The sequence below is a fragment of the Syngnathus typhle genome, linkage group LG4, assembly GCF_033458585.1.
Source record: "Syngnathus typhle isolate RoL2023-S1 ecotype Sweden linkage group LG4, RoL_Styp_1.0, whole genome shotgun sequence".
NCBI lineage: Eukaryota > Metazoa > Chordata > Actinopteri > Syngnathiformes > Syngnathidae > Syngnathus > Syngnathus typhle.
In genome coordinates, this window is record NC_083741.1 from 17,257,995 (window position 1) to 17,281,419 (window position 23,425).

At 42.5% G+C, this 23,425-nt stretch overlaps 2 protein-coding genes across 10 annotated transcripts in view; both read left to right on the forward strand.

Annotated features, from left to right (window-relative positions):
• Positions 1-14,158, forward strand: part of esrrga (estrogen-related receptor gamma a) — an 87,707-nt gene extending 73,549 nt beyond the window's left edge. For all 9 annotated transcript variants that reach the window (XM_061277115.1, XM_061277116.1, XM_061277117.1 and 6 more), the window contains 3 exons: positions 6,836-6,942; positions 7,019-7,181; positions 9,529-14,158. In XM_061277115.1, the coding sequence (XP_061133099.1) occupies positions 6,836-6,942; positions 7,019-7,181; positions 9,529-9,773 (515 nt within the window). In that variant the 3' untranslated portion in view covers positions 9,774-14,158. The remainder of the gene's footprint in view (positions 1-6,835; positions 6,943-7,018; positions 7,182-9,528) is intronic.
• A 6,568-nt stretch (positions 14,159-20,726) lies between these two features.
• Positions 20,727-23,425, forward strand: part of ush2a (Usher syndrome 2A (autosomal recessive, mild)) — a 112,400-nt gene continuing 109,701 nt past the window's right edge. Inside the window, exons 1-3 of the mRNA XM_061276698.1 lie at positions 20,727-20,810; positions 21,919-22,133; positions 22,237-22,458. Of these exons, the coding sequence (XP_061132682.1) occupies positions 20,727-20,810; positions 21,919-22,133; positions 22,237-22,458 (521 nt within the window). The remainder of the gene's footprint in view (positions 20,811-21,918; positions 22,134-22,236; positions 22,459-23,425) is intronic.

Sequence of the window (23,425 nt, forward strand, 5' to 3'; positions counted from 1 at the left end):
CAAGACTGGAGAATAAAATACAATGGGCCTTTTTTTCTGATGCTTGTGGGATTTGGCCTCTTCAGAAAAATACGTTATTACAGGAAATTGCTCCGAGCAGGTAATCCAGCAAGCGATCAATAGACAGCCACAACGCGGTTAATTGAACAAACTGGGAAATGTGAATTCATTACAGATCAGATTGATACATAGACAGCTGAGTGAGTCGCTTTAAAACCCCGCCGTCTGATCTCAAATCCTCTCGGAAGCTTCATCTCTTGTTTGAATGAATCTTCATGGAATTCTTCCAATAATTGCATTGTGTTGCACTCTATCAGCAAACAACATTTATGATTATAGTTATTACCCAATATTTGTTGTCTGGCAATTCCCGCTGTTGAGGCCCAACAGAGAAACGATCAGTCTTTGGCACAGAGGAGTCTTTCCTCATTCACGTCCCAGCAGTTAAAACAACATTAGCGTTGGCATTATTTGATCAGATCCTGGTAGATTAAAACCGTAAAAATTATGAAAAATTGAGTAAGTGTATAAATACTTTAAAACAATATATTGCCATCTTCATTGTGTGAATTATCTCAAAGAGAACACAAAACGAACTTAACTGTGGCCTGAATATGATTCATTTGTTCATAAATCTTTTTGTTTACTGTATTTTTTAATCCATTTTATTCCTACTGTCTCTTTATTCTGGAGCTCTAATTACATTTTTCACTGTTCACCTTTTTTTTTCTGGAAAAACTGTCTGTCAGCAGTGTCAGTGTGTGTGAGACCTACAGAGACTTAACACGTCTAAGCTAATACACATCTGCGCACACGCGCTCACACACACAGTGGTCATTCCTGCCTGCATCAGCATTGAATCATGAAAGGCAGTAAGTAGTAGGATGCAGGATGGAAAAAGTAAAGATAAAAAAAAAAAGAGTGTATTTAGTGTGTTCACTCTCAAGCCGAGTGGATGATTGTCAGTCGGGCGGGGCTCACGACTGTACGGAGTTCAGAGGACCCAAGTGGCACATGCCTACCCACACGCGCACATTATTTGACACAGCCCTGGTGGAGCTGGAAGTGGGTAATTAAAATGTAAATATTGATATTTTATTATTTGAAATGGCTCCACTGCAGTCCTCTTAATGTCACTCCATCTGGCGACTCCGCAGAGACCCCGGCCGGCCTCCGCGCTGCCCCCTCCGAGGCGACCCGGGTGCACCCACACCCCGCAGCCACCTCGGTGTGGCCGCGTCTCCGGTTTGGCTCTAATTAACTATTAAATATGAGCGGCCGCAACCACCGAGGCAGCGCGGTTGACACACACAAGCTCCTCTCCGTTTCACACACACTCATATCCACTAAAGCAATGGGAAGATTTTAAGTGTTAATCTGCCAGTGCTGCTGATGGTGTCTAATGTATGCAATTAACAGTCAGCCAGGGCTGAGGGTTTGGTAATTAGCTGGCTGTTCACACTGATTAGAGGCGAGCGCAGCCCTATGACTGCTCCACTCTCCCTGAGGCCGCACACGCTCGGAAAGTGGGGGTGCGGTCCAAGGAGAGGTGGCGGAGGGGCTCGGGAGGCTAAGGAAATGGAGGAAAGATATTTTAGCCAACAATGTGAGAGGTGGTGAAGGTGATTATGTACATAATGAATGTGTTCCTAAGCAATAAAAGTGACTGATGTGGTGTCACTTTTCTCTCAATGTTGCTCCCAAAGTCATTTTATCATCAGAGTAGACCGCAACCTCACCTGTTCATCTTTTGACCTCTCACTTTTTTTTATTAACTGTACGGGGGAGGGGTGAAATGTTTGTTAGAAAGTTAATATTCTAACATCGATGGGGTTTTCTGCTTGTTTATTTACTCGAGCCCTCAAAGGTTTTTCTTGCTTTCTTGTTTTTGTCAACTGACAGCTGTTTTGTATAGGGAGAAATTTGTGTCAGTTATTTACACAAATAAATCCGCGATGTTCACTTATTTTTCGGATCCACACATACATCCACACATAAATGATTTTTTTAAATTTTCTCGTCTAAACAAATATAGTTGCGATTTTCACCAGTTTTTTCGATCCGCGAATACATTGGTGATTTTCACATTATTGTTTGTATTATTGTTGTGTGTTTATTGTTTGTAAATATTCAATTTTGCATGTGACACAAACATTACGCCATTTCCAAGACATTGGTTTTACGAAACCTTCGAAATACATTTTTGGCTTGCATTCTGAACTCTACAACCTGAGGTCCGTGTGCGTGTGTGTTTGTCTATGAGTTAGTGTTTTTTTGTGTGTTACTTACACCCCTCTAAATTAACTGGTTCTCTGCGAAGATGCGTTTCCATCTCATTGCGCATCTCTGTATAATTGGGTCAGCTGGTGAGTGGTGTGTGTATGTGTTTTTGTGTGTGTACTTTGTTTGTTTGGGCTTGGCCAAAGCGATCACAGGGGGTCCGTGTTCATTTGGGCCGGCGTCTGGCCTTATGGTACCAAACAGTTTGACAAGCACACACACAAAAACACATGCCCCGAAAAAAACGAGTACTAAGGGAGAACCCACTATCTTTCCACGGCATATATTAAGCCGCGAAAGCAAACTAGTACTATTACTAGAAAACATGTCATTTTGAGTTACTTGTATCAAAACGTTTCTTTTATGTTCTCAATGTAAAAGCACCGAACCTGTTTTGTAGAAAAAAAAAAAAAATTCTAAACCGAACATATCTTTGGCAATTTTATGTCTTTTTTTAGAGGCACAATAAGCGTTCACTTTCCTTACTGTAATAAAAGTCTGAAATAAGTTAATCATTTATATTTGATCTTTTTTGACTTAACACCCTTTGTTATTCCTGCTTCTTTTGTGTAAGTGGAAAAAGTCTTCAAGCATGTTGCCAGATTATTACAATTCCATATAATTGTTTACAATTTGTTCAAATTTCGACTAAATTGCGGGTAACATTCAAACCGATGTGGCTTGTCGTGCTTCTTGACTAAACTAATGAAGCAAAATGCTCCATATTCCCATGAGTTGTTCCGTTTATATGACAGCGTGTGAAGCACATTCCTACGCTGCTGATAACGTTGCGAATCTCCGCGACTTCATTGTTCAGACAGTCTGACGGACTTTTGTCTTATTGTATCCTGAGGCGGCGCTCTAATAAGAAAGAGCTCAGTGTCATTGTTAGCACAGAGAAGATGGCTCCAAGGCAGGATGTCTTTATGCACATATTAATATTTGTTTCCTATTTTTCTTCACACAAAAACCAGGAACTGTAATGGTTCTTGTTTTCTTGCAGAACATCCGTTTTACATCATCCTGTAGGAAAGAGATATTTAAAATAAAATGGCTGCATCTATTTGAGCAACTCAATACTTTTCAATTTGTTCATAAACTAACACTGTAGGATTAAAGATAAGATCATCTTTAAAAAAAATCCAGTTACTACTCCTGTTTAAAGCAAAAGCACAGCCTTTGATAACTTAAAACTGGTCCAAATTTAAAGATTTTCAGAATAAGGGCCAGTGATCAGCCTTGAGCTATGATTTAAAAACAGAATTGAGTTACAAGTGCTTAATAGTAGCAGGAAACGTCACAACAAGCAGCAGATAGCAAAAAAAGACTTAAAAAATGAAGCTATGCTGTTTATTGCTATTCACAGTTTAGTTTAAACCTTAAAACAAAAACATTTACAAAATTGTGGCTAATAAAGCTAACATAAATATTCCTATAATACTGCCCCAGGTGGCCAATGTCCCCCATCCCATTGTCCCATAATCTTATGCCATCCTCTGTTAACCAGGAAGTGACCTACTAACATAAAAAAATTCATGTTCTTAATTTGTAAACTGATGATTGATAGTTAATCTATCGATACATCCAAATGTCCTCCAAGTGTCAAATTCGGCGACAGCAAGTCATGTGTTAATAACTTGGACAAGATCACCATTGCAGCCTGTTTTCACACCTGTCACATTACTGCACGCTCACACCATCGCCTTCTTGGACGCACCAGCTATTGGCCGTGCACAAATGCACAAATGCACACAACATCACACACATGCGCACAAGAGAACACACACACACATGCAGGTACTTAGAAGCATCACACGCAGTCCTCACTGGTTCTCATTTGCCCTGAAACCACAAGAAAACAAATGTTGGTGAATTTGTGTGGCAACTGGGGCATGAGAGAGGGCTATCCTGTGTGCGTGTGTGTTTGTGTGTGCGTACGTGTGTGTGTGTGTGTGCCAGGCTGTTGTGCGGTCTCGGGTGTAAACGTGCAGTCAGGACTCATTTGGCAGACAAACAGGCCGCAGGCTGGCTGGGGAATCTACTTGTGTTTGTGTGTTTGCCTTTGCGCGCGTGTGTGTGTGTATGTGTGTGTTTGTATTTGATAGAAGAGAGAGAGGAGAAAGAAAGAAAAGAGCCTGTCAGAGCGAGTGGTGGAGGTTAAGTCTGCGTGACTGCACTTCAGCCTCTTTCTGTCACACCGTCACACACGCACACATACACACACAAAAGTTGGGGATTGCTGTAGTGTGCTGAAAAAATAAACAACATATTTATAGTGAAAAATTGATTGTCAAGTTAATTTATAACATAAGCAGGCTATGACATCATTGCAAAGGGTTAATTAAAAGACATATTGTATGTGGTTACTGTACACAAACACAGCACGAGATGCCTTATCAACAACGAGCAGAAAGCAAATGTAATTAGAGCCAAATAAGGAAGTCCCTTTTGTCCAGTGAAGTCACAGGTATGAAAGGAAAGGGTAGCCAGCCTTCATCCCGTTTCCCTCCCCCTAGTTTTACTTTCCCTTCCCTCACTCATCCCGGTGCTCTCGCTCCATCAATACCGCTCTCTCTCTCTCTCTCCATCATCAGCACTAAATTCCCATTGATGTTTCTTTTCTTCTGCCATATCGATCGCTTCATGAGAAGGAGGCGGGGGGGGGGGTGAGCGACGAGGGGGCGGGGGGTTGCGAGATGGCGTTATCTGTTAATTAATTTGTCCTGAAGCTGGCCACCTATTAATCAGACAGATAAGAGGCATTGGATGGCTGAACGGCACAGACAGGCTCGTGAGGAAAGGATCGGGGGGAGGAGGAGAAGGGCTTTCGCGTTGGGCTCAGATTTGCACACTGGAATACACACACACGCATACACACGCAGTGTACGCGCTGTACACAGATTGAAAACATGCTGATGAGACAACACGTTATGCACATTCTCACTGGCACGTGTGCTGTTGCAGTGGAACAAGCGCAGGAAGTGCCTCCACCAGATAAAAGTCATTGATGCACTTTGAGAAGAAACGCTGCACTTGGCCTTGATAAATTAATCATGAGGCTTTTAATTATTGGTGTTTCCCTTTATACTGGAGTAAGCATGCGTTTGTGGTGTATCAGCTGGAATCAGGAGGGACATTTGTTGACAGCAATGTAAGCATGTGTTTGTGTGCAGTGTATATATTTATTTTTATTATTTTTTCCACATTTGCAAATGATTACTTTGAATACTTCTACAACGTCCCTAGACAATCACAATGTCACCATTTCTGGTGAGCTATTTTTAGAACAGGCCCATGCATGTCATATTCCTATGGTCCTTGTGAGCACCACATTGGCGAGCCCTGCTCTGTTTGATTACGTACTATATCATAAGTAGAAGGCACTGCCACTTGGCAATGAGTCGATCTTTTTCACTGTATCAGTGTGTATGCATTCAGGGGCTTTTATGTGTGTGCAACAATCTGAGTGAGCTTAGGATGTCAGTAGTAGTTGTAGATGGAATGAATTGAAGCATGTTTCAAGCAACAATAGACTGCAACCTGAACATAATGAGACGTCTGCCATTACCCATCAACACACCGAGCGATAAGAAGCCCCCGAACGCATAGACACATGCGCAAACACACGCACACATGCACTGGCACGCAGTCCCCCGACTCGAGAGGAGGCGCACGGCAGCAGATGTTGTTGAGGAAATATCTTCCTTCTCATCTGCGCGCTCCTCCTGGCAGGATGTGCATCCAAACACACACACATAGCGGAGTGCTGCGGTGCAGTATGACAGGTGCGCTCACATGGGCCACCTCTGGTATGAAAGACTTCCACGCACACACATGTGGCGTGCACACTCTGGCGCAGGTGTGGGTGGACAGGTGTGTGAGGTGAGGACAGCTGTGAGGAAGGTGTGAGTGGGCATGTGTTCCATTAAAGGGGAAGGGAGAGGAAAATGAAATGTTGCATTGGACCAATCAGGACTAAATTGTCTGTAGGTGTGACTATTGGTGTGAAGAATTGTTTGTCTTTACGTGTCCCATGATTGGCTGGCGACCAGTCCAGGGTATACCCCGCCTCTCATCCAAAGTTACCCGGGATAAGCTCCAACTCGTCTACTATTGAGAATGGATGGCTTTTCACTCCCTGGGGATGTAATGACCAGGTGTCCCAATACTTTTGTCAACAAAGTGAATAGGCAATTACAAATTGAGTGGGTTGTCATTGAAGAAAGGAGGAAATTTGAAGCTACAAGTGCAATTAGAGAGGATGTTTGAGCAGTGCAGCAGCGATGGGCAACATTGATCCAGACGGCTTGTGTCAGGGGAAGATAAGGCTTACCTGTCCCCAGAGGACGCCCCTGGTCACAGGGGAGGGCGGAAGGGCGGCAAGCCGATGAGGAGGAGGAATCCTATGGACAGCTGGGTGGATGCAGGGAGGAAGGCAGTTAGGGAGGAGGAAACATTTTTGATCCTGTCCACCAGAATAGGACTTGAACCTTTAACCTTCTTCTTTTTTTAGGGAGTATGGATCTCATGTTGTGCTTATTGTTTTTTTTGCCAGGTTTCTCCACGCTGTCTCTAGCAGACCAGATGAGTCTTTTGCAGAGTGCATGGATGGAGATCTTGATCTTGCGTGTCGTGTACCGCTCGCTTTCCTTCGAAGACAAGGTTTGTATTCTCTTTATTCTAGCTCTGCTTAAAAATTCAGCCGAAGGTTCCTAATTATTGACGTTTGTGACACAAGCTGGTGTACGCCGAGGACTACATCATGGACGAGGAGCAGTCAAAGCTGGCTGGACTTCTGGAGCTGAACAACACCATCCTTCAGCTGGTCAAGAAGTACAAAGCCATGAAGCTGGACAAGGAGGAGTTTGTCACTCTGAAGGCCATCGCACTGGCTAATTCAGGTAACATAGAAGCTCTGTACGTTTGTTTGTGAAGTGCAGAGAGTTAATCCCAGGAATCTCCATTCCTGAGGGACTCATTTAAACGGAGCCATCAAAGAGCTCCTTTCAATTCTCTTCATCCAAAGTGAGTAACACTGGCATAAACAACCTGTGTAAAATTATTCCCACACACACATTCTCACACGGCAGCTTGTGCGACCTGTAGCCCACCTTGTACAAAGTGGCCTTCCTTTTTAGAATTAGCATAGTCGTCTCTTCAGATGCCTGTTAAATAAGGTGAAATCATTCGAGCCCAAAGTCTGTCGATAAAGGCCCCCCTCTGATGTGTCCGGCTGCATCGACAGCTGACTGACTCACAAACACACTTGCACACACACGTATACTGAGGCGCGAGGCTCGCCCCTCCCCTCCCATGACCCGTCTTTTGAACTTTGTCTTGGATGGCGGCCAGCTCCTCAGTACTCTTTAATTACAAGGGGGAACTGTCAATACAATGTGTTTAAATGGGAGATGCAATGGAGGGAGCTTTGAATGTTGAGGGAGGGGCCTTTTGTTCCAATCCTGACACCATCAATGCACCGACAGCCCAAATCTGCCAATCACATGCACACTTTCCAACAATTTAATCAGTGTGAAACACATAAAGATGCCACTGAAATTTAGAAATAGTATTTGACATACCTTATTGGTTTGTGTAGCAGTGGTGTGATTAGGGGGGGTTCCAACGGGGCGATGGACCCGAGTTCTCTTCTCTTTTGTACACAGCATAAATGAAAGACACATCTTGGTGTTCCCCAAGATTTATAATTTCAGTACATTAAATTTTATCCAATATACAGCTATGTCAGAATAGCTTGAACAGGTCATATTCTGGAATAACTATTTTATTTCAATTGTAAGAAAACAAAATCTGTGAATCACAACAGCTTTGCATCACGGGCCAATCATTCCAAGTGTTCGTCAAGACAACAGAGCGCTAGCATTAGCATTTTGAAGGGCACTGACACTAATTAATTCACGGGATGCTAATCGTCTGCATTAATGAAGCCATGCAAGCCTTAAGAAATGTTAACAAACGTGCCCCACATGTAAAGACACTTCAACTAGCCATGGGAAACAGGAGACATGTGTGTGCGCATGTATGCGCATGAATCGTATTCCATATTGTGGTTTAACAGCTCCCGCTCATTAAGTCACGCTGTTTAGTTTGAGAGTGTACAGCAGCAGCCATGACTAGAAGGCAAAACACTAAACACACAACATTAACTACACTTGTGTCGAGTTAATCCAGCTGTATTTCATTTGTGTTTTATTCACATTTCCTGAATCCACAATTAAACAGAAAAAAACTGCATATTTTAAATCTTGTGTATTGTCATGCAAATAAAACTACTAAATGATCTAGTAAATAAAATATGGGCTCGGACCACCCAGTCCTTTATAAACTGTGAAGATGCAAGCTGAGTTTTCTATTGATCCTTATAGGACAAACCCGAGTGGTCTGCTCCTGCATACTGATACTTGCATTACACTCTATAGATCCAGCCTTGTGTATATATGACATCTGCGGCTCCCTTGCTATTTTATTGTAATCCATCCGTATTGTAAACTGAAGGCTGAGACACACAACACACAATTTTACCATCAAAACTGATTATTTGTAAATATTTTGCAACACACAGATCGGCTAATACTGGTTTGTGTTTATCCAGCCACACTAACTGGCAACATGTTGTGTTAGTGTGGGTGTATGGATCAGCAGTTGCCTTGTGATTATTATTTAACATGCATGTAGCCATTGATCAAATCCATTGATCAGAGGTCGGGAGCTAAAGGCCAGCTCACATTAAGACTCGGCGTCCCCAAGGGCCAATATGAAGCATTATTATTGAGGGACATTCTCAGCCTGCACACTGCCGCGTGTGCTGAAAACGACACGCCACCAACAAGAGGGATTACATCTGTGTGTGTACAAACACACACGGTTAAGGTGTTGCCCGATCCCTCCATCATCCTACAACTCCATCTTTTTTGGACTCCGCCCACCTGTCTGTGTGGCTGTTCATTCATCACGCCCACTGCTCCGCACTTTTAAAGACACATGCTCGAACGAGCTTTGAATCTAAAAAAGCCACAACGTTCTGTGTTAATGGGTCAGATGACGTGTTTGGAAAATGAAGGCAGTGTACTTATTGGCCTTCACTGTGTACAGTAGGAGCACTAATGTTTTGAATTCAATTTAAATGAAATTACAAAATTAATGCAACTTTGAAGGCAAAAAAAGAAAACATGACAGTCACATTCATGCACAGTTCCAACATAACTAAATCCTCATTTTCTTCATCAGACTCCATGCATATCGAGGATGTTGATGCAGTGCAGAAGCTCCAGGACGTGCTCCATGAGGCCCTGCAGGACTTTGAGGCTTCCCAGCACCAGGAGGACCCCCGGCGGACGGGCAAACTGCTCATGACCCTGCCACTGCTCCGTCAGACATCCACCAAGGCCGTGCAGCACTTCTACAGCATCAAGCAAGATGGCAAAGTGCCCATGCACAAACTCTTCCTGGAGCTCCTGGAGGCCAAAGTGTGAGGGCGTAAAGTCCAACCAACTATCTTTGACACACACACACACATACGCACGCACCCAAACACACACCATAATATGTCCCTTAAGTTCACCCCTTATGACTAAACAAGTAAGCTACTCCTCTTAACTTCAACCACTGCTATCTCTGATTGCAAACGAAAAGGCTTGGTTGACGTTTTGTTTTGGGAAGTGGGCGCTGACTGCTTTAACCCCGCCCCCTCTTAAGGGGGAAGAGGATGACACTTCCTGCTGTTGTTATTGTTGTGTGCAGAAACACTGACAATGGCACTCACATATGCATTTAATGATGACGTTATTATACGGAACTTGCTCCAATGAAGACAAATTCAAAAGGAAATGTTTGGAGAACTGATGAAACTTTCTCCCTTGCCCTCCTCATATAATTTTTTAAGGGTTTAAGAAGATAAAGGGAAAAAAATCCTAAAGAAGTATTAAAGACATTTGTAATCACATTATGTGTACATTGACATTTGGATGGACAAAGAAGAAGAGGGTGAGGAGGAGCTTTGCCTGCCAAAAGATGGAACTGCATTCAGCGGATGCCAGCAACTTTATGCCATGACCCCAAATTCTGGCCTTTTTTATTTTGATTTATCAATTTGAGGCCCTGGACTGTTCTCTTTTCCGAATGATTCAAAAGCGGTCTCCTTGTGCTGATAACATGCAGGCGTGTCCAAAGATTGTAGTTGGAATTCGTTGCTGGACTTGCTTCCCCAAAAAGTCACCTGCTTGTGACCTGTTGGCAAAATTACGTCAGACATAAACGTGATGAATTTAAGAGAAGGAAAAAAATGTCGCTTTTCCACTGCATTGTACCAGTTCAGCTCACATTTCTGCTTCATACTAGGTCAGCTGCCAGCTACGGAAACCACATTGGATTGAACATGCACTGAAGCTATCGGTCGAAAGAAGACAAGCTAACGAAGGAAACTGATTTATTCTCAGACAAAGACCAAAATGTGGGATGATTCCACACTTCAATTCAATGTAGTCCACCACCATTATTTAGAATATTTTGTGATCCCAACACAAGTGGTCAAGGATAAATCACTTACTGACCAAATTGTAACAAAAAGACGTAATAAGACATTTTAGCCAGTGAGCCACTGGTTGCCAATTGTGTGCACTTATTCGCTGGCTCCCACGTCATTTACCATTCAGCCCCGCCTTTTAAAGCAACACACACAGATATTGTGGGTTGGGGAAAGCAACCCCAATTAAACAACAATAACACCTGCACTTCACATGCACATTTGGTAAATCATGAAAGCCATGGAAGTTGGTAGCATGCAGTGCCAAAGTGGCCAACGGTCTGACAACTCCTCATATTGTCTTTGTCAATCTGCAGTATTTTCACCTTGCACGTATTTCAGTCAAGAGACAGTCAAGTGGCGCCTCAGTGCTTCCCTCCTCGTTCAGCTTCCTTCACAGGATCATCTTAACAAGATGGCCTCAGAGCAAAAGTTCCACAAGTGTGACGGGCCACTGTCGGGATAAAAGGTGACTAAAAAGTTGCTTTATTTTTCTTTCTTGGCTTCCATCTCATAATAATTGTGGCTAAGGTAACCAATACTAGGCTTGTAAATAAGTCATCCTGTATTTTCCTCTACCAGCTTGACCACCCTCAGTGGTCATCATGTATGTATAAATATAACAACTTATCATGTATTAACAAATCAAAGTTTATCTTAGGGGCTTCCAAGCAAGAGTGTATTGACAAGAGTGTGCAAGGACGGGCTTTAGGGAGAATATGTAGCTTATTTTTTCTCTTTTCGTGAGTTGGAAATTTATACATAGCAGTCATGACATTGTAGCATGAAGTCAGATTGTGATGGGCGTCAACATGAGCAGTGTTCACTTTATTCAACTCATGTTTGTAACTTGTCATGTGACCAAATGCAACATTTTCTGTAACATTTTCTCCATAGTTAAGTAGGAAAAGACAGGGACAGTTAAAAGCCATGGTTCCACCAAGTGCTATGCTTCACTTCTGTTCGGAACCATAATTATGATCTGGTATTTTTCGTTCACTTATTTCCAATTTTTTTTGTCGTTGAATATAATGCGATGAAAGTCAAGTCAAAGTGAATCAATCTGTGACTGACTGCTGTTAAAAAATCACGCACAGCAATATCCCATTTTGGTTCTGTTTGAAACGAAAATCTCTGTTAGAACTCTGAAATGTTGGTTATGCAGTCTCGGCTGAATTGTAGCACTTGGTGGAAATGGGCCATAAATAAGCAAAAGTGTATGGGAAACTGGGAAATGGTGCTAAAAAAAATTAGCATGCCTAGACTCACTGATTTGCCCAGTTTGCTATCACACTTCCTGTTCTGGAACATTGAATTTCTTAAAGTGCAATCATTTCAAGTGACAAAGATAAAAACAAAAGTTACAGCCTGTAATGACTAACACGTTATTTGTTCACTTTTTAAATACAACCATAGCCCAGAGTTTGATCACTCATTATAGCTTTAACAGTTGGGGATTTAAACATAATAATCTACATTATTTATGTAATTTGCAAAACTGGATAAAAATATTTGTCCAACCTACTAGAACCTGGCAGCTGAGGAGTTAAACAGTCCATCTCTAACATTGCTCGCAAACAGCATTAAATATTAGCGGCTATTTTCTCAGCCTTCGTTAACATTGTATATTGTAAATACAGACAGATTACACTTCTAACATAAGACATTTTATTGGAAACAAAAGATTTTTTTAAAAAGTAAAAAAAACGTAGCTCAACCTCGAAAGTTTCACCTTACGCCATGTCTACTGCGGTGGAATGTTTTTTTTTTGCTTTTAATACCCCCTCAAGTCTTCCTTCTGTTTTGGCTCCACCCCACTTCCGCTGAGCAATCGGAGGCGCGTGTGAGTGGTTCCCTTGTCCGGACTCCCGTCCTCATACAGTGTGCAGAATCTCAGTAGACTAGAGGCCATCCGGTCCGGCTGTTGGATCAGTGCATCGGGTTAAGTTTCAGCACTCAGCTCTTACCTGACTACTCATAGTTAATAAATTATTTAGTATCTAAATGCTAAACACAAGTAATTAAAAGGGGAAGGGTCATTTGTGTAACTTTGCTGTAGAACAAACAATATTCTGTATATCTTTTAAAAGGCAGACTGACGAGGAGAACCTTTTGATAGGCTCGCTGTACATGTACATAACTACCTTCCACGCAGCTTGACAACACCTCAACCATTTTGTTCATTTGTTCTTGAAATGATTTAATGCTGTTTTTATATGTATTTAATCACTTCTGAGGAAAAGTGAGGCCTAAACTCGTATCTTTTAATTGTCTCTAAGTCTGTAAATGTAAACTAGAACTCTTATAAGAATCCTGAAGTTCAACATGTAATGTAAAAGTACATTATTGCTTTTTTGTTTCTCTTTTATACAGTAAGACAAAAGGGGCTTTTAACAAAAAAACGTGTTTGCAGTCTAAATTGTCACCTGTCAAATTCAACCGAGAGAAAATCCTTCAAAGATCGCAACTGTGCACTTGATGTGACTTCAAAGCAGCAATCTTTAATGTCATTTTTTTTCGTATGGGCCAATTCAGTTGATCGCAAAGGTATCACCGTTCTTGTCCAAGATCAATATGCATCAATATGCAGGATGCTTCAACTTTGTAAAAGTTTTCATTTTTAGAAGCAATATTTTACTTCTGAACTCTTGACAAGTTGCACTTATGACCAATTATTGAAGTTTAAACCGATACAAATAGACCGTCTGGTATTTTCCATGAGGTGCAATGGGAAAAGGAGTGGGGTGGTTTGACCTGGCTGCACTTTAAGCACCATGAAAGAAATGTTCTTCTGTTACTCAGACGCATTAGCTGCAAATATTGTATGTAATCCATCTATGACTTGTGTAGCTGGAGCAGCAAAGGATTGTTTGTCCCTCCCAGCTCGACACTCATTTTGTTGTATTTAATTGTAGCCGCCAGTTGCCCCTACATTCACGGGCGAGGGCGAGTTTGGATAAAAACTTTTCGAGGAAAAAAAAAAAGACCCTTGCCTTGTGAAGAGTTCCGGACGAAGGGGGAGACCCCCTGTATTGTTATTAAAAACATGTTCGTAGATTTTAGATGTGCTTCACATCATAAAATGAAAAAGGAAAAAAAAAACTACCTGTATATTTTTGTGATGTGTATCATACAAGTGTGCTCCAATGATAATGTCCATCTGTGTAAATGTATTTATTTCACACTGTATATATTGTTCAATGCAAAAAGAGAGACCTATGATTCTGTAAGTTAAACGACTATTGTTTGAAGCATTACATGTGTTACTCCAGACTATGCCTTTCAGGATTATTACAGTAGAGCAATATCGATTAAAACCAGGCTTCCAGTTTTGAATCTTGTTCTCTTCCTCCTTCAAATGACATTACATTTATTCCAGGACATTTATTCTGATACCATTGATGGATGGATGGATGGATGGATGGATGGATGGATGGATGGATGGATGGATGGATGGATGGATGGATGGATGGATGGATGGACAGTCGAGCGGATGGAGAGACGGACGGACGGACGGGTGGATAGTCAGTCAGTCACAAGTAAAAGTTGATTTGCCCTCATAAAATTGGGGGAGGGCAGGATGAGGTGTGGGCAAGTGTGAACAGCTTGCTCCAGTGGGTGGCTAACTAGTGTCCATTTGGAAAAAAACTCGATCTTCTCCTCTTGCCAAGGGCACGGCACACACACTCAGGGATGTAAGACATGCTGCGTGCGGCACTAAACAGACGATAACATTCAGCCATGTCTGTTGTGCCCTCCCCTTTTTATTCTCTTCCCGTTCCCCCATCTAATAGCCAGCAGCAGTAAATGGGATGCAGAGGCCAAAGATTTAATGTAGCAGAGAGCCATGAAGCCTTTTAAGAAGCCTTCTTCTAACAGGGGGGTTTGAGGGTGGGATCTGACCTGCAGGCAAATATTTTTCAACCAGATGACATCAGAAGATTTCACCATCATGAACAAGATTTTATTCTTATGTTTTTTCTCTACAAGTTCCGGCCTTCTCAGATGACTCTCGCACATTTCGCCCGCTCACGTCGGTCTGCCTGCTCAGCTCCGTGCGCATATGTCTCATTTTACTTGCTTGCCTTTTGGAGTTCATTTATTTTATTTTATCTTTGATTCATTATTATGATACGATAAAAGCTACTTGAGCATTTCAGCTGCCGAGGGGCCCTTATCGTTAACCTTGTGGAACGCGTGTAAGAGTGGGCGCCGCACGCTGCATCGCTAATAGCCGACTTAACTCCTCTCTCTTTCTGCGCCTCCTCCACCTTCTGGCTTCATCTACATCGCTCCTTCAATCTGCGTCTCCCGGCGAGCATCTCTTACTTTTCTTATCTGTCTGTCTGATATCCCCTCAATGCTTTAAAGGCCTGTGTGAATTCTCATAGATTTTTGTAATAGCAAAACACAATCGCCCAACCATTCAGTGGAAAACGGACCATATTCCCAACTTAAGGAAACCACACACAATTTATTAAATACATTTATGAACGTCATAAAATGTATCTAGCACTCCAGCCATTGGCATGAAGCGTAACCGAAAAGGTGTCCCCCTCACTTCTCCCCCAATCTGAGCAGTGGTAGACAGTCCCGAAGGATAACCATCTTTGTTTGAGGCCTTGGAAAAGTGTTAATGTGCAACTTTGCACCAGTGGCACTAACGTAACCTTAGAGTGTGTGTGTGCGTGCGTGCGTGTGTGTGTGTGTGTGTGTCTGTGGCCTTGTATCAGTCGGGTGGTTCCCATGGGTTTCACATGTCGAGTGACATGGCCTGGTGGTGGTAATGGTTTTTCACATCTCTTAGTCCCCCTGACAAACACACGCACACACACACACACACGCACACACACACACGCACACACACACACACTTAAACACTCAGATAAAGAGTGATTGATTTGCACAGTAGACACATGAACACAGACACAAAAAAAACAACAGTATATCTGAATACATCGGAGAGATTGAAGATTTCAAGTGAATTGAAATGATAGACATTTGTGTCTTCATAAGCCCCGCCTACCAAGAACAGCACTGTATCCTGATTGGTTCATAGTAAGCGACACCCAAAATATAGCAATTGCCATAATTGAATATGGTCTAATCATAATTTTTTTTTTCATCACTCATTTGTTGTACCCAAAAATAATATAGTCATTTTTGAGAAATAACCATCATAGATTGGTTCAGATCTCACAGGCCGATGTAATGCAAATTACTCCCACCTACAGGACTGGAGGGGAATATTTTCTACCGCAGTTCTTTGAACATTCATATTTACAGCGCGGCTTGCCATCATTCGGCCTTGGCCGAGGTCTGCGCTTATTTTGAATGTACTTGCAGAGCCCCCATGATCTATGGTCAACCACACCCTCCCTCCATTAGCTTACATGCTATCTTGCAATTAATGTCCACACGTTTGCACAAACCTTCCATGATTGATGCACTCGCTCTTTGCTCTCTTCCTTTATATGCCTTTTTTGACACTTCCTGTTCACTCTTTTTCATTCAATTCATCATCGCTATAAATTATCTTTGCTCGATTCTGTCTCACATTTCCAATGACAGCCCTCCTTTTCGCTTTCACTGTCAACCCATTTTCCACCATTCCCTATCCCTTTACCATTCCACCTCCCGGGGTGTAAAGCAGCATAGGTGGCTGCGCATCTGAACTGCATTTGCGAGCTATAAGAGGGTCAGATGTCTATTTGCACTTTTAATGTCTTAACTCTATACGATGGGCCATTTATTCTCACGCTCTCCTCCCTCTTTAGCACCCTCCATCCGCCTGCGAACCCACCCTGTGCGTCTATTTCTCCAGATCTCTCTCGAAGGACACTAAATGTTTTAACTCTCCATTCTATGGGCCATTCATTAAGTTAGTGTACTTTAATAAATAGTCTGACGTGTCACTGGCCAGTGAATTAGTGGCACTTTAAATCCCCTGCTAGCGGCCCAGAGATAGCTGGAGCGTTTGATATGCAGCAACCACTTTTACTCGGCGAACCAATTAAAGCTTGCCAGAGATGGCATGAACGTTATTAATAACAAAATCAAGACACCAAACATTACAGGCGAGATTATCTTTCACCAGGTTGGTTACCAATATAGAATATCTCAACTTTCTTTAGCATGTGTCACATTATAGAACAATATGAAAAGACTGAAAACATTTATGGGCTAGAATATTTTAAATATCAAGAATCGACGTCTGAAAAAACAGCCTTGAAAACCTTCAACCATAAATACTATGTAGAAATTGTGTAACGTTTAAAAGTTGACGTAAACACTGCTAATTGTAACAGGATAGGAGATAGGTAACTGGCATATGGTGGTGGGGGGGGGGACGTGGGGGGGGGCGTGCATGAGAAGGGATGATTATGCGCATGTGCGTCGACAAGAGAGGCAGGAGGTTAATTCAATCCTATAGACACGCAGCATGGAGGGGATTGGACGGCAGAGCCCTGAGGGTGCCACTGGCCCCGGCCCCAATAAGGGGCACACAGTGTGCACACACAATATGGACAGTGTGACTTGAGGGTATGAAAGCCCAGGAAAAGCCAAATTGTTTTTTATATCTACTTTCTGGTGCATTTCGTTTTGAGTTGAGGTGCATGAATGATAAACATGGATTAGAATATATTCATTTATGTCAAGAAAACGAGGCAGGAAACAGGGACAGAAATGGGAGGACATTTAGAAAATTGTGAGGGATTGGGGGCATGGTGAGGTGCCGGTAGAATGGAGGATTGGATGAACAGTGCTTGTGGAAAAAGAATAGATTTAAGGTTTACTAATGTAAGATTTAATGCTGCTTCTGGTATGAATCGGAAGCAGCATTTTGTTTATATGGTAACTGGTACGATATGAGTAAAAAATATTTAAAAAAAAAAATATTAACATATTTCAATCCAGTTTTCCTCCCATCTAGCAGGGTAGGAGTATCATATCGTAAAGTGGCCAGCGACAACGAGTCCTAATCAGCCATGAGGGTCTCCTCATATCCATGTTGCTGCGGAGATTCAGAGAAATAATACATTTACTGCACACATTACCATATTACGCTTAATGTTATTAGACCAGCAAACACAATTTAATCAAATGTAAGTCATACATAAGTAATTTACAAAATGAGACATTATTAATTGGGTGCTCGTCTTCTAGTTTTAATCCGGTTTGTGAGATAGCACTTCTCTGGAATTTAATGCGTCTGGCTGAATAAATTAATGCATCAAAGTAGGAGGAGATGAAACATTTTGTCCTAATGTCTTGTGAGGAGACCAAGAGATATTTTAAGTGCAACCATGCATCTTTTTTATCCATTCACCCATTAGTTCGCCTGATCCTCAGTGAAAACATCCATCTCTCATTCATCCAACCAGCATGTACAGTATGCTCCTATCTTTTCAATCATACACATTTGTCCTGCAACTTACGACAATTAAATTTGGTTGGTCCAACCATGAATTCATTCACATTTCAGTCCAGAAATGTATTATTCCCTCCCTCCATCCATCCATCCATCCATCCATCCATCCATCCATCCATCCATCCATCCATCCATCCATCCATGATCCCGTTTTCCACCCAAACCATGTAGCACTTTTTCTTCCAGCCAGTCATCCATCCACTCTTCATATCTAGGATATTGATTTCTCTAATTATATTTCTCCTAATTGCTTTTGGCTAATATTTCAGATCAAGTGTGTAGTGTGGTTCCGCCTGTCTCCAGCACGACTCTTCCATTTTTCCTTCCATCATCAATCAATTTTCACTCACCCCAATTTCCTCCTCCCCCATTTGCTTTTTCCTCCCTTATTTCCTCCACCCTCTCTAACTCTTCCCCAGCCCCTAGTCACCTCCTTCCCCCCACCCCTCCCTTTGCTCCTCTCTGGCTGCTATTGATTAGAAGGCGAACCTCTAATCTCCTTAAGGTCATTAGGAACACTTAATTAAAACCTAGTTAGAATGCTTTTGTTCCACCAAAGCAAATTGCAGCTGTTCAAACACGATTAGTATGATAACAAAACTTGTTAGTATGCCAAAATATTAGAGCCAAAGACAATTTATGAGTTGAAAACAATCCAGATAGTTGGGTCAAATTGACCCAAGTTGAATTATTTCTGATCCACGTTTTAGAGTCTATCCTGTTTTGTCAATCACCCTACATTGATCAAATGACCACTCAAAAGTATGAGACATAGTCCATATTTTTAATCAGTGACGTAATGCGTGACCATGCTTCCAGTGACCAGTAATAATCTTCGTTGCCTAGTAACAGCGCTGGCGTCCCCTCCACCGTAAGAGCCACTTAAGTGACAGCCTCTTCCCACACAGGTGGGGGCGTACCGTCAGAACATTATTGAACATGCTCAAGGTACGGCTGTCATTAGTGAGCGTTATTTTCCTTTTACCGCGGCAGTAACTTATACCAGAGTATCGTGTAATATGTGAGGCGATTGTTACTTTGAAATGAGCGCGGCTTGTTGCGCCTGTGACCAGATGGTGGCTGGCTGCTGCTAATCTACTTAGGTGCAGCGTCCGCGTGTGTTGTTTGTTTTGAAAGAGATTGCACCGTAAAAGACGAGAAGAGCACGGCGACGAGTTGGCAAACCCGGATTGCTTGTTTTTTTTTTTGTATTGGGGAGTTTCTTCCCCCCCCTTCATAATACCAGAAGTTGAGCCAAAGGAACTATTAGGAGTCAAATTAAGGACTACTCCGCCGCGCTCCCTCCTGTCTGGCAAGTGACGGCTGTTTGGCTGCACGTACAGGTAGTTGCGTCGAATTAACAAATTGGATTTTTACGTACAGCGTTGTGCAGCGGGAGCAAACAGCAACAGGTGAGCCACAAACTGCTTTTGCTTATTTGCAACAAATTTGTGACGGCATACAGCCAGAGTGAGCCACCGTTATTAGATACACTGTGTCCATCCTCTACAAGGCACATTATTGTGAGCGGGGTGCAAGTAATTCAACACTTGAGCCCGACTGCTCCGCTGGCCTCCTTTTGTGTGTATGTGTGTCAAAATGTGAAATTGAAGCTGATAAGCATTGCAATGAAGAGAGATTTTGACATAAGCCTCAATTTCCTGCAAACCAATGCGGAAAAAAAAAAACGGTCGGGTTGTATGAGAACCTGGAGGCCAGATGCCAGGAGGAAACAGGGCATGTTTAATTCAATGGGGAATGAAGAAAAGGGGGGAAAGTGATGTAGCAGTATCAGTTGAGCCGTGCCTCCATCAAGCTGTACATGATAGTGTTGGCTTTGGCCAGGGAATAGCCTGCATGGCATTTCACTTGCCTCAGATTTGTCTCATTTTGGATTTCGCTCTGACCACATTTCTCTGCCGCTCTCCCTCCCTCCACAGGTTGTGAAATCCTAGCTATCATGCGAAGGCTTTGGTTGTGCTCGGTGTGTGTGGCGGACAGAGGCACTGTAACCGACACCTAAGCTTTGCACCTTCACCCTTGGGGGCAGCGGCCTGCAAAAAATGTCTCCCTAACTCGGCCACCGTGACACCATGCCAGTCATCACTTATTCAAGCGCTGTTGGGAGGCTTCCAAGGTATCTCCAGCTCTTGGAACATCCCACTGGCCTTAGGAATGCTCCAAAAACTCACATATACTGTTATAAAATCTTGGATTCTACCATCTTTTAGGGTCGTAGGGGGTTGCAAACATGACAGACCACCAAAGGGTGGAAAGAGAAGAACATGGCGAGATCAATTATGGATTGACTGCAACTGGCAAGTTGGAAAAGTTGAGGGAGAAGCTGCTAGGATTTCATTCATTGAGGTACAAAGAGAAGATGAGCTCCAACAGGACCAAAATAAGAGCAGAAGCCACAACTATCCTGTAAAGAATTGTACGGAAGAACGTGTTAAGGAGGGCTATAAAATAATGTTGGTGATGAGGTGGCAAGCTATCTTCTTCTGTATATGTGTCCTCTTCATTGGCCTGGTTCCAAAACCTGCTTCATCACAGGTAAGAAAAATGTTTGGCTTTGCTGGTGACTATTTGGAGTCCTTTTTGCTCTGGGTTGTTTCTGGCTTGAATTGAGTCAGAGGTGGTGTTGACTTCGATTGGCTCAAGCACTTTTTCTGCAGAGTATTTACATGCATTTTATTCTTCTTCTATAGCAGTGCTTCTCAAATAGTGGGGCGCGCCCCCCTTGGGGGGCGCGGTGCTATTCCTGGGGGGGCGCGTGTGACCCTGGGGAACAGGCTTTTTTTTTGGCAGTACGATAATAAAGTGTAATTGCGAATCTTCACAGCAGGGGGCAGTGGCGCTCTCATTGTTACTTCTGTGACGTTTGCGACAGTGGAACATTTTACGACTTACAAGACAAGTTAGGATAGTCACGGTGGGGAAGGGGGGGCGCGAATAGTTTTCTTCTTGCTAGGGGGGGCGTAACAGAAAATAATTGAGAAGCACTGTTCTATAGGATCTCAATTTCAAATCTGTTTGAAATAAAATCATTAAAAAATGTCTAAAATTATAAAATGTATAAAATAGGTACAAAATATGAAATTTTAAATAAAATAAAAAATAAATATAGCATCACTAGTTAGCAATAAACTAAGTATAGTAAATGTGGCACTGTTTAATGGTAGTTCAACATTGAGCCATTTCATTGACACATTTCACATTTAATGGTAAAATATTACCTTTTTTTTATTGTTACCTTAATTGTACCTTTACAGTCAACTGCAACTGGATTTTACAAGCTTATCATCTTAAATGGTTAAAGCAATATTCCAGTCCTTCCAAAATGCTACCATTCTAAATTTCTTTTTTCTTATAGCAGTATTTGCTACAACTGCTTTAGACTTTCTCGTTTTTATATTGCTAACTAATGTCACACATTTTCAGTGTACGCGAGCAATCGCTCGGTGTGCTTTTAAGACAGGCCATCCACCGGATGAGTTCCACATACATTAGTTAACTCACAGGCCGTTAAATTGCGTGGCTCTCAACGAGATTGTCATTACTGTATCCATGTGTGTCGGCTTACTGCTGATAAGAATAAGTACACGAGGTCCAGGCAAAATAGGAACGGTCACACTTGTTCAACCTTCTGTCGTTATAACAGGGACATTTCCCGCCAATGGAGAACATTGGTGCCTTCAAACCCGTGTCCACCTCGCCGCCTCGTTTTAGCTGTGGGGTTCCGGATCGGAGCGTCTACTGCCGGACGGCTTCCTCACAAGCCGAGCTTCTGACGTGCCATCGGGCCTCCTGCATCCAGGAGTGTCCCTATAGAGACTCCATGCCACCTTATGCCCCACTACTATTGCCTGCTTACAGGTAATGATTATCCATGACTAAGACCAGATCTTCGAGGCATTCTGGTCAGTGAGTATCTTCATGGGACAATATTGACCAATTTCATTCTTTTCTTTCAAACCAGGGATGCTTGCCTCACAGAAGATGCTAAAGACATTCATCCTATCCTCCGTCAGAGATCACAGTTGAACCGCTTGACCACATCGATGTCAAGCAGGGATTCCCGTAGTGTTGTGTTTCCTCAAGGCCAGCAGGAATGTCTGCTGTCTCCTCCCTCTCAGAAGATGGGAGATTCGGGATCCCTCACTCTGGCGTTGTGGATTAAACCAAGCTCTCTCGGAGAGATGTGAGTCTGCTTTTTTCTATTTTTATGGGTTAATAGGTTAAAAATCCAAGTTAGCCTCAGTTGAGTTTGATTGGTTTTGCTCTTGGTCTTTTGTCATGGAACACTTAGATTTTCTTAGTGGAAAAGAGATGCAGAGGCCAGAAAGTAAAGTGTTTGATTGACATTTCTGACAGAACCATTGCACAGGTTGCATGTGTTTTTTCTTAAAAAGTGAATTTACAATATATTCCGCTCAATGGGTTTTATCTTTTCAGCGTAACTGTCAATACGTCTGCCATATCTCATTCATGATTCACCCTGAGTTTCTGTTTGTGCAACTTGTCTCCCTGGACATTCAGAGTCTTGTTGTCCTGCTGAACATGACACCTGTACCCGGCTTTCTCTCTCTCTGTGGCTTTCTGATGTTGTCGTCAGCTGACTGTCTTTTGTAGTCGGCGCAGCCATGGCCGCCATCAAAGTCTCCAGATGAAAAGAGGTCTCAATCCTCACCTCCGTCCATCTCCTATTTTGTCCCTCGGTCGTTCGCACACATTTGAATGGACGGAACCAGCCACCTGTTTTTACTTAGCAGAGTTATTACAATGCCTAAAAGAGATGATCATGAAACATACCATGAGAAGTTTTCCATGACTTCAAAATTTCAAAATGTCCTTTAGCAGTGTCAGACTGAATAAACAAGATGACATGTTTATAATTCAAGTTGAAAATCACCCAAAAAATTGACAAAGTATTTTTGACTATATTTCCTGCGCTTCTTTTCACACTCGTACATCATGTCACCCAGATGCTCTTGTCTCATTCATCCATCAGTGACTTATATGGAAGGCGTCCCTGGGTTTATAAAAGCCGTGATTTCCCATAAAATGTCACTGATGGTGGTTAATATGACACGTGGAAGGTGTTCGCCTGTGCGAGTCCGCAACCTGTGTAGCACCAGAACCCCAGTAGTCGTGTAAAATATTAATAT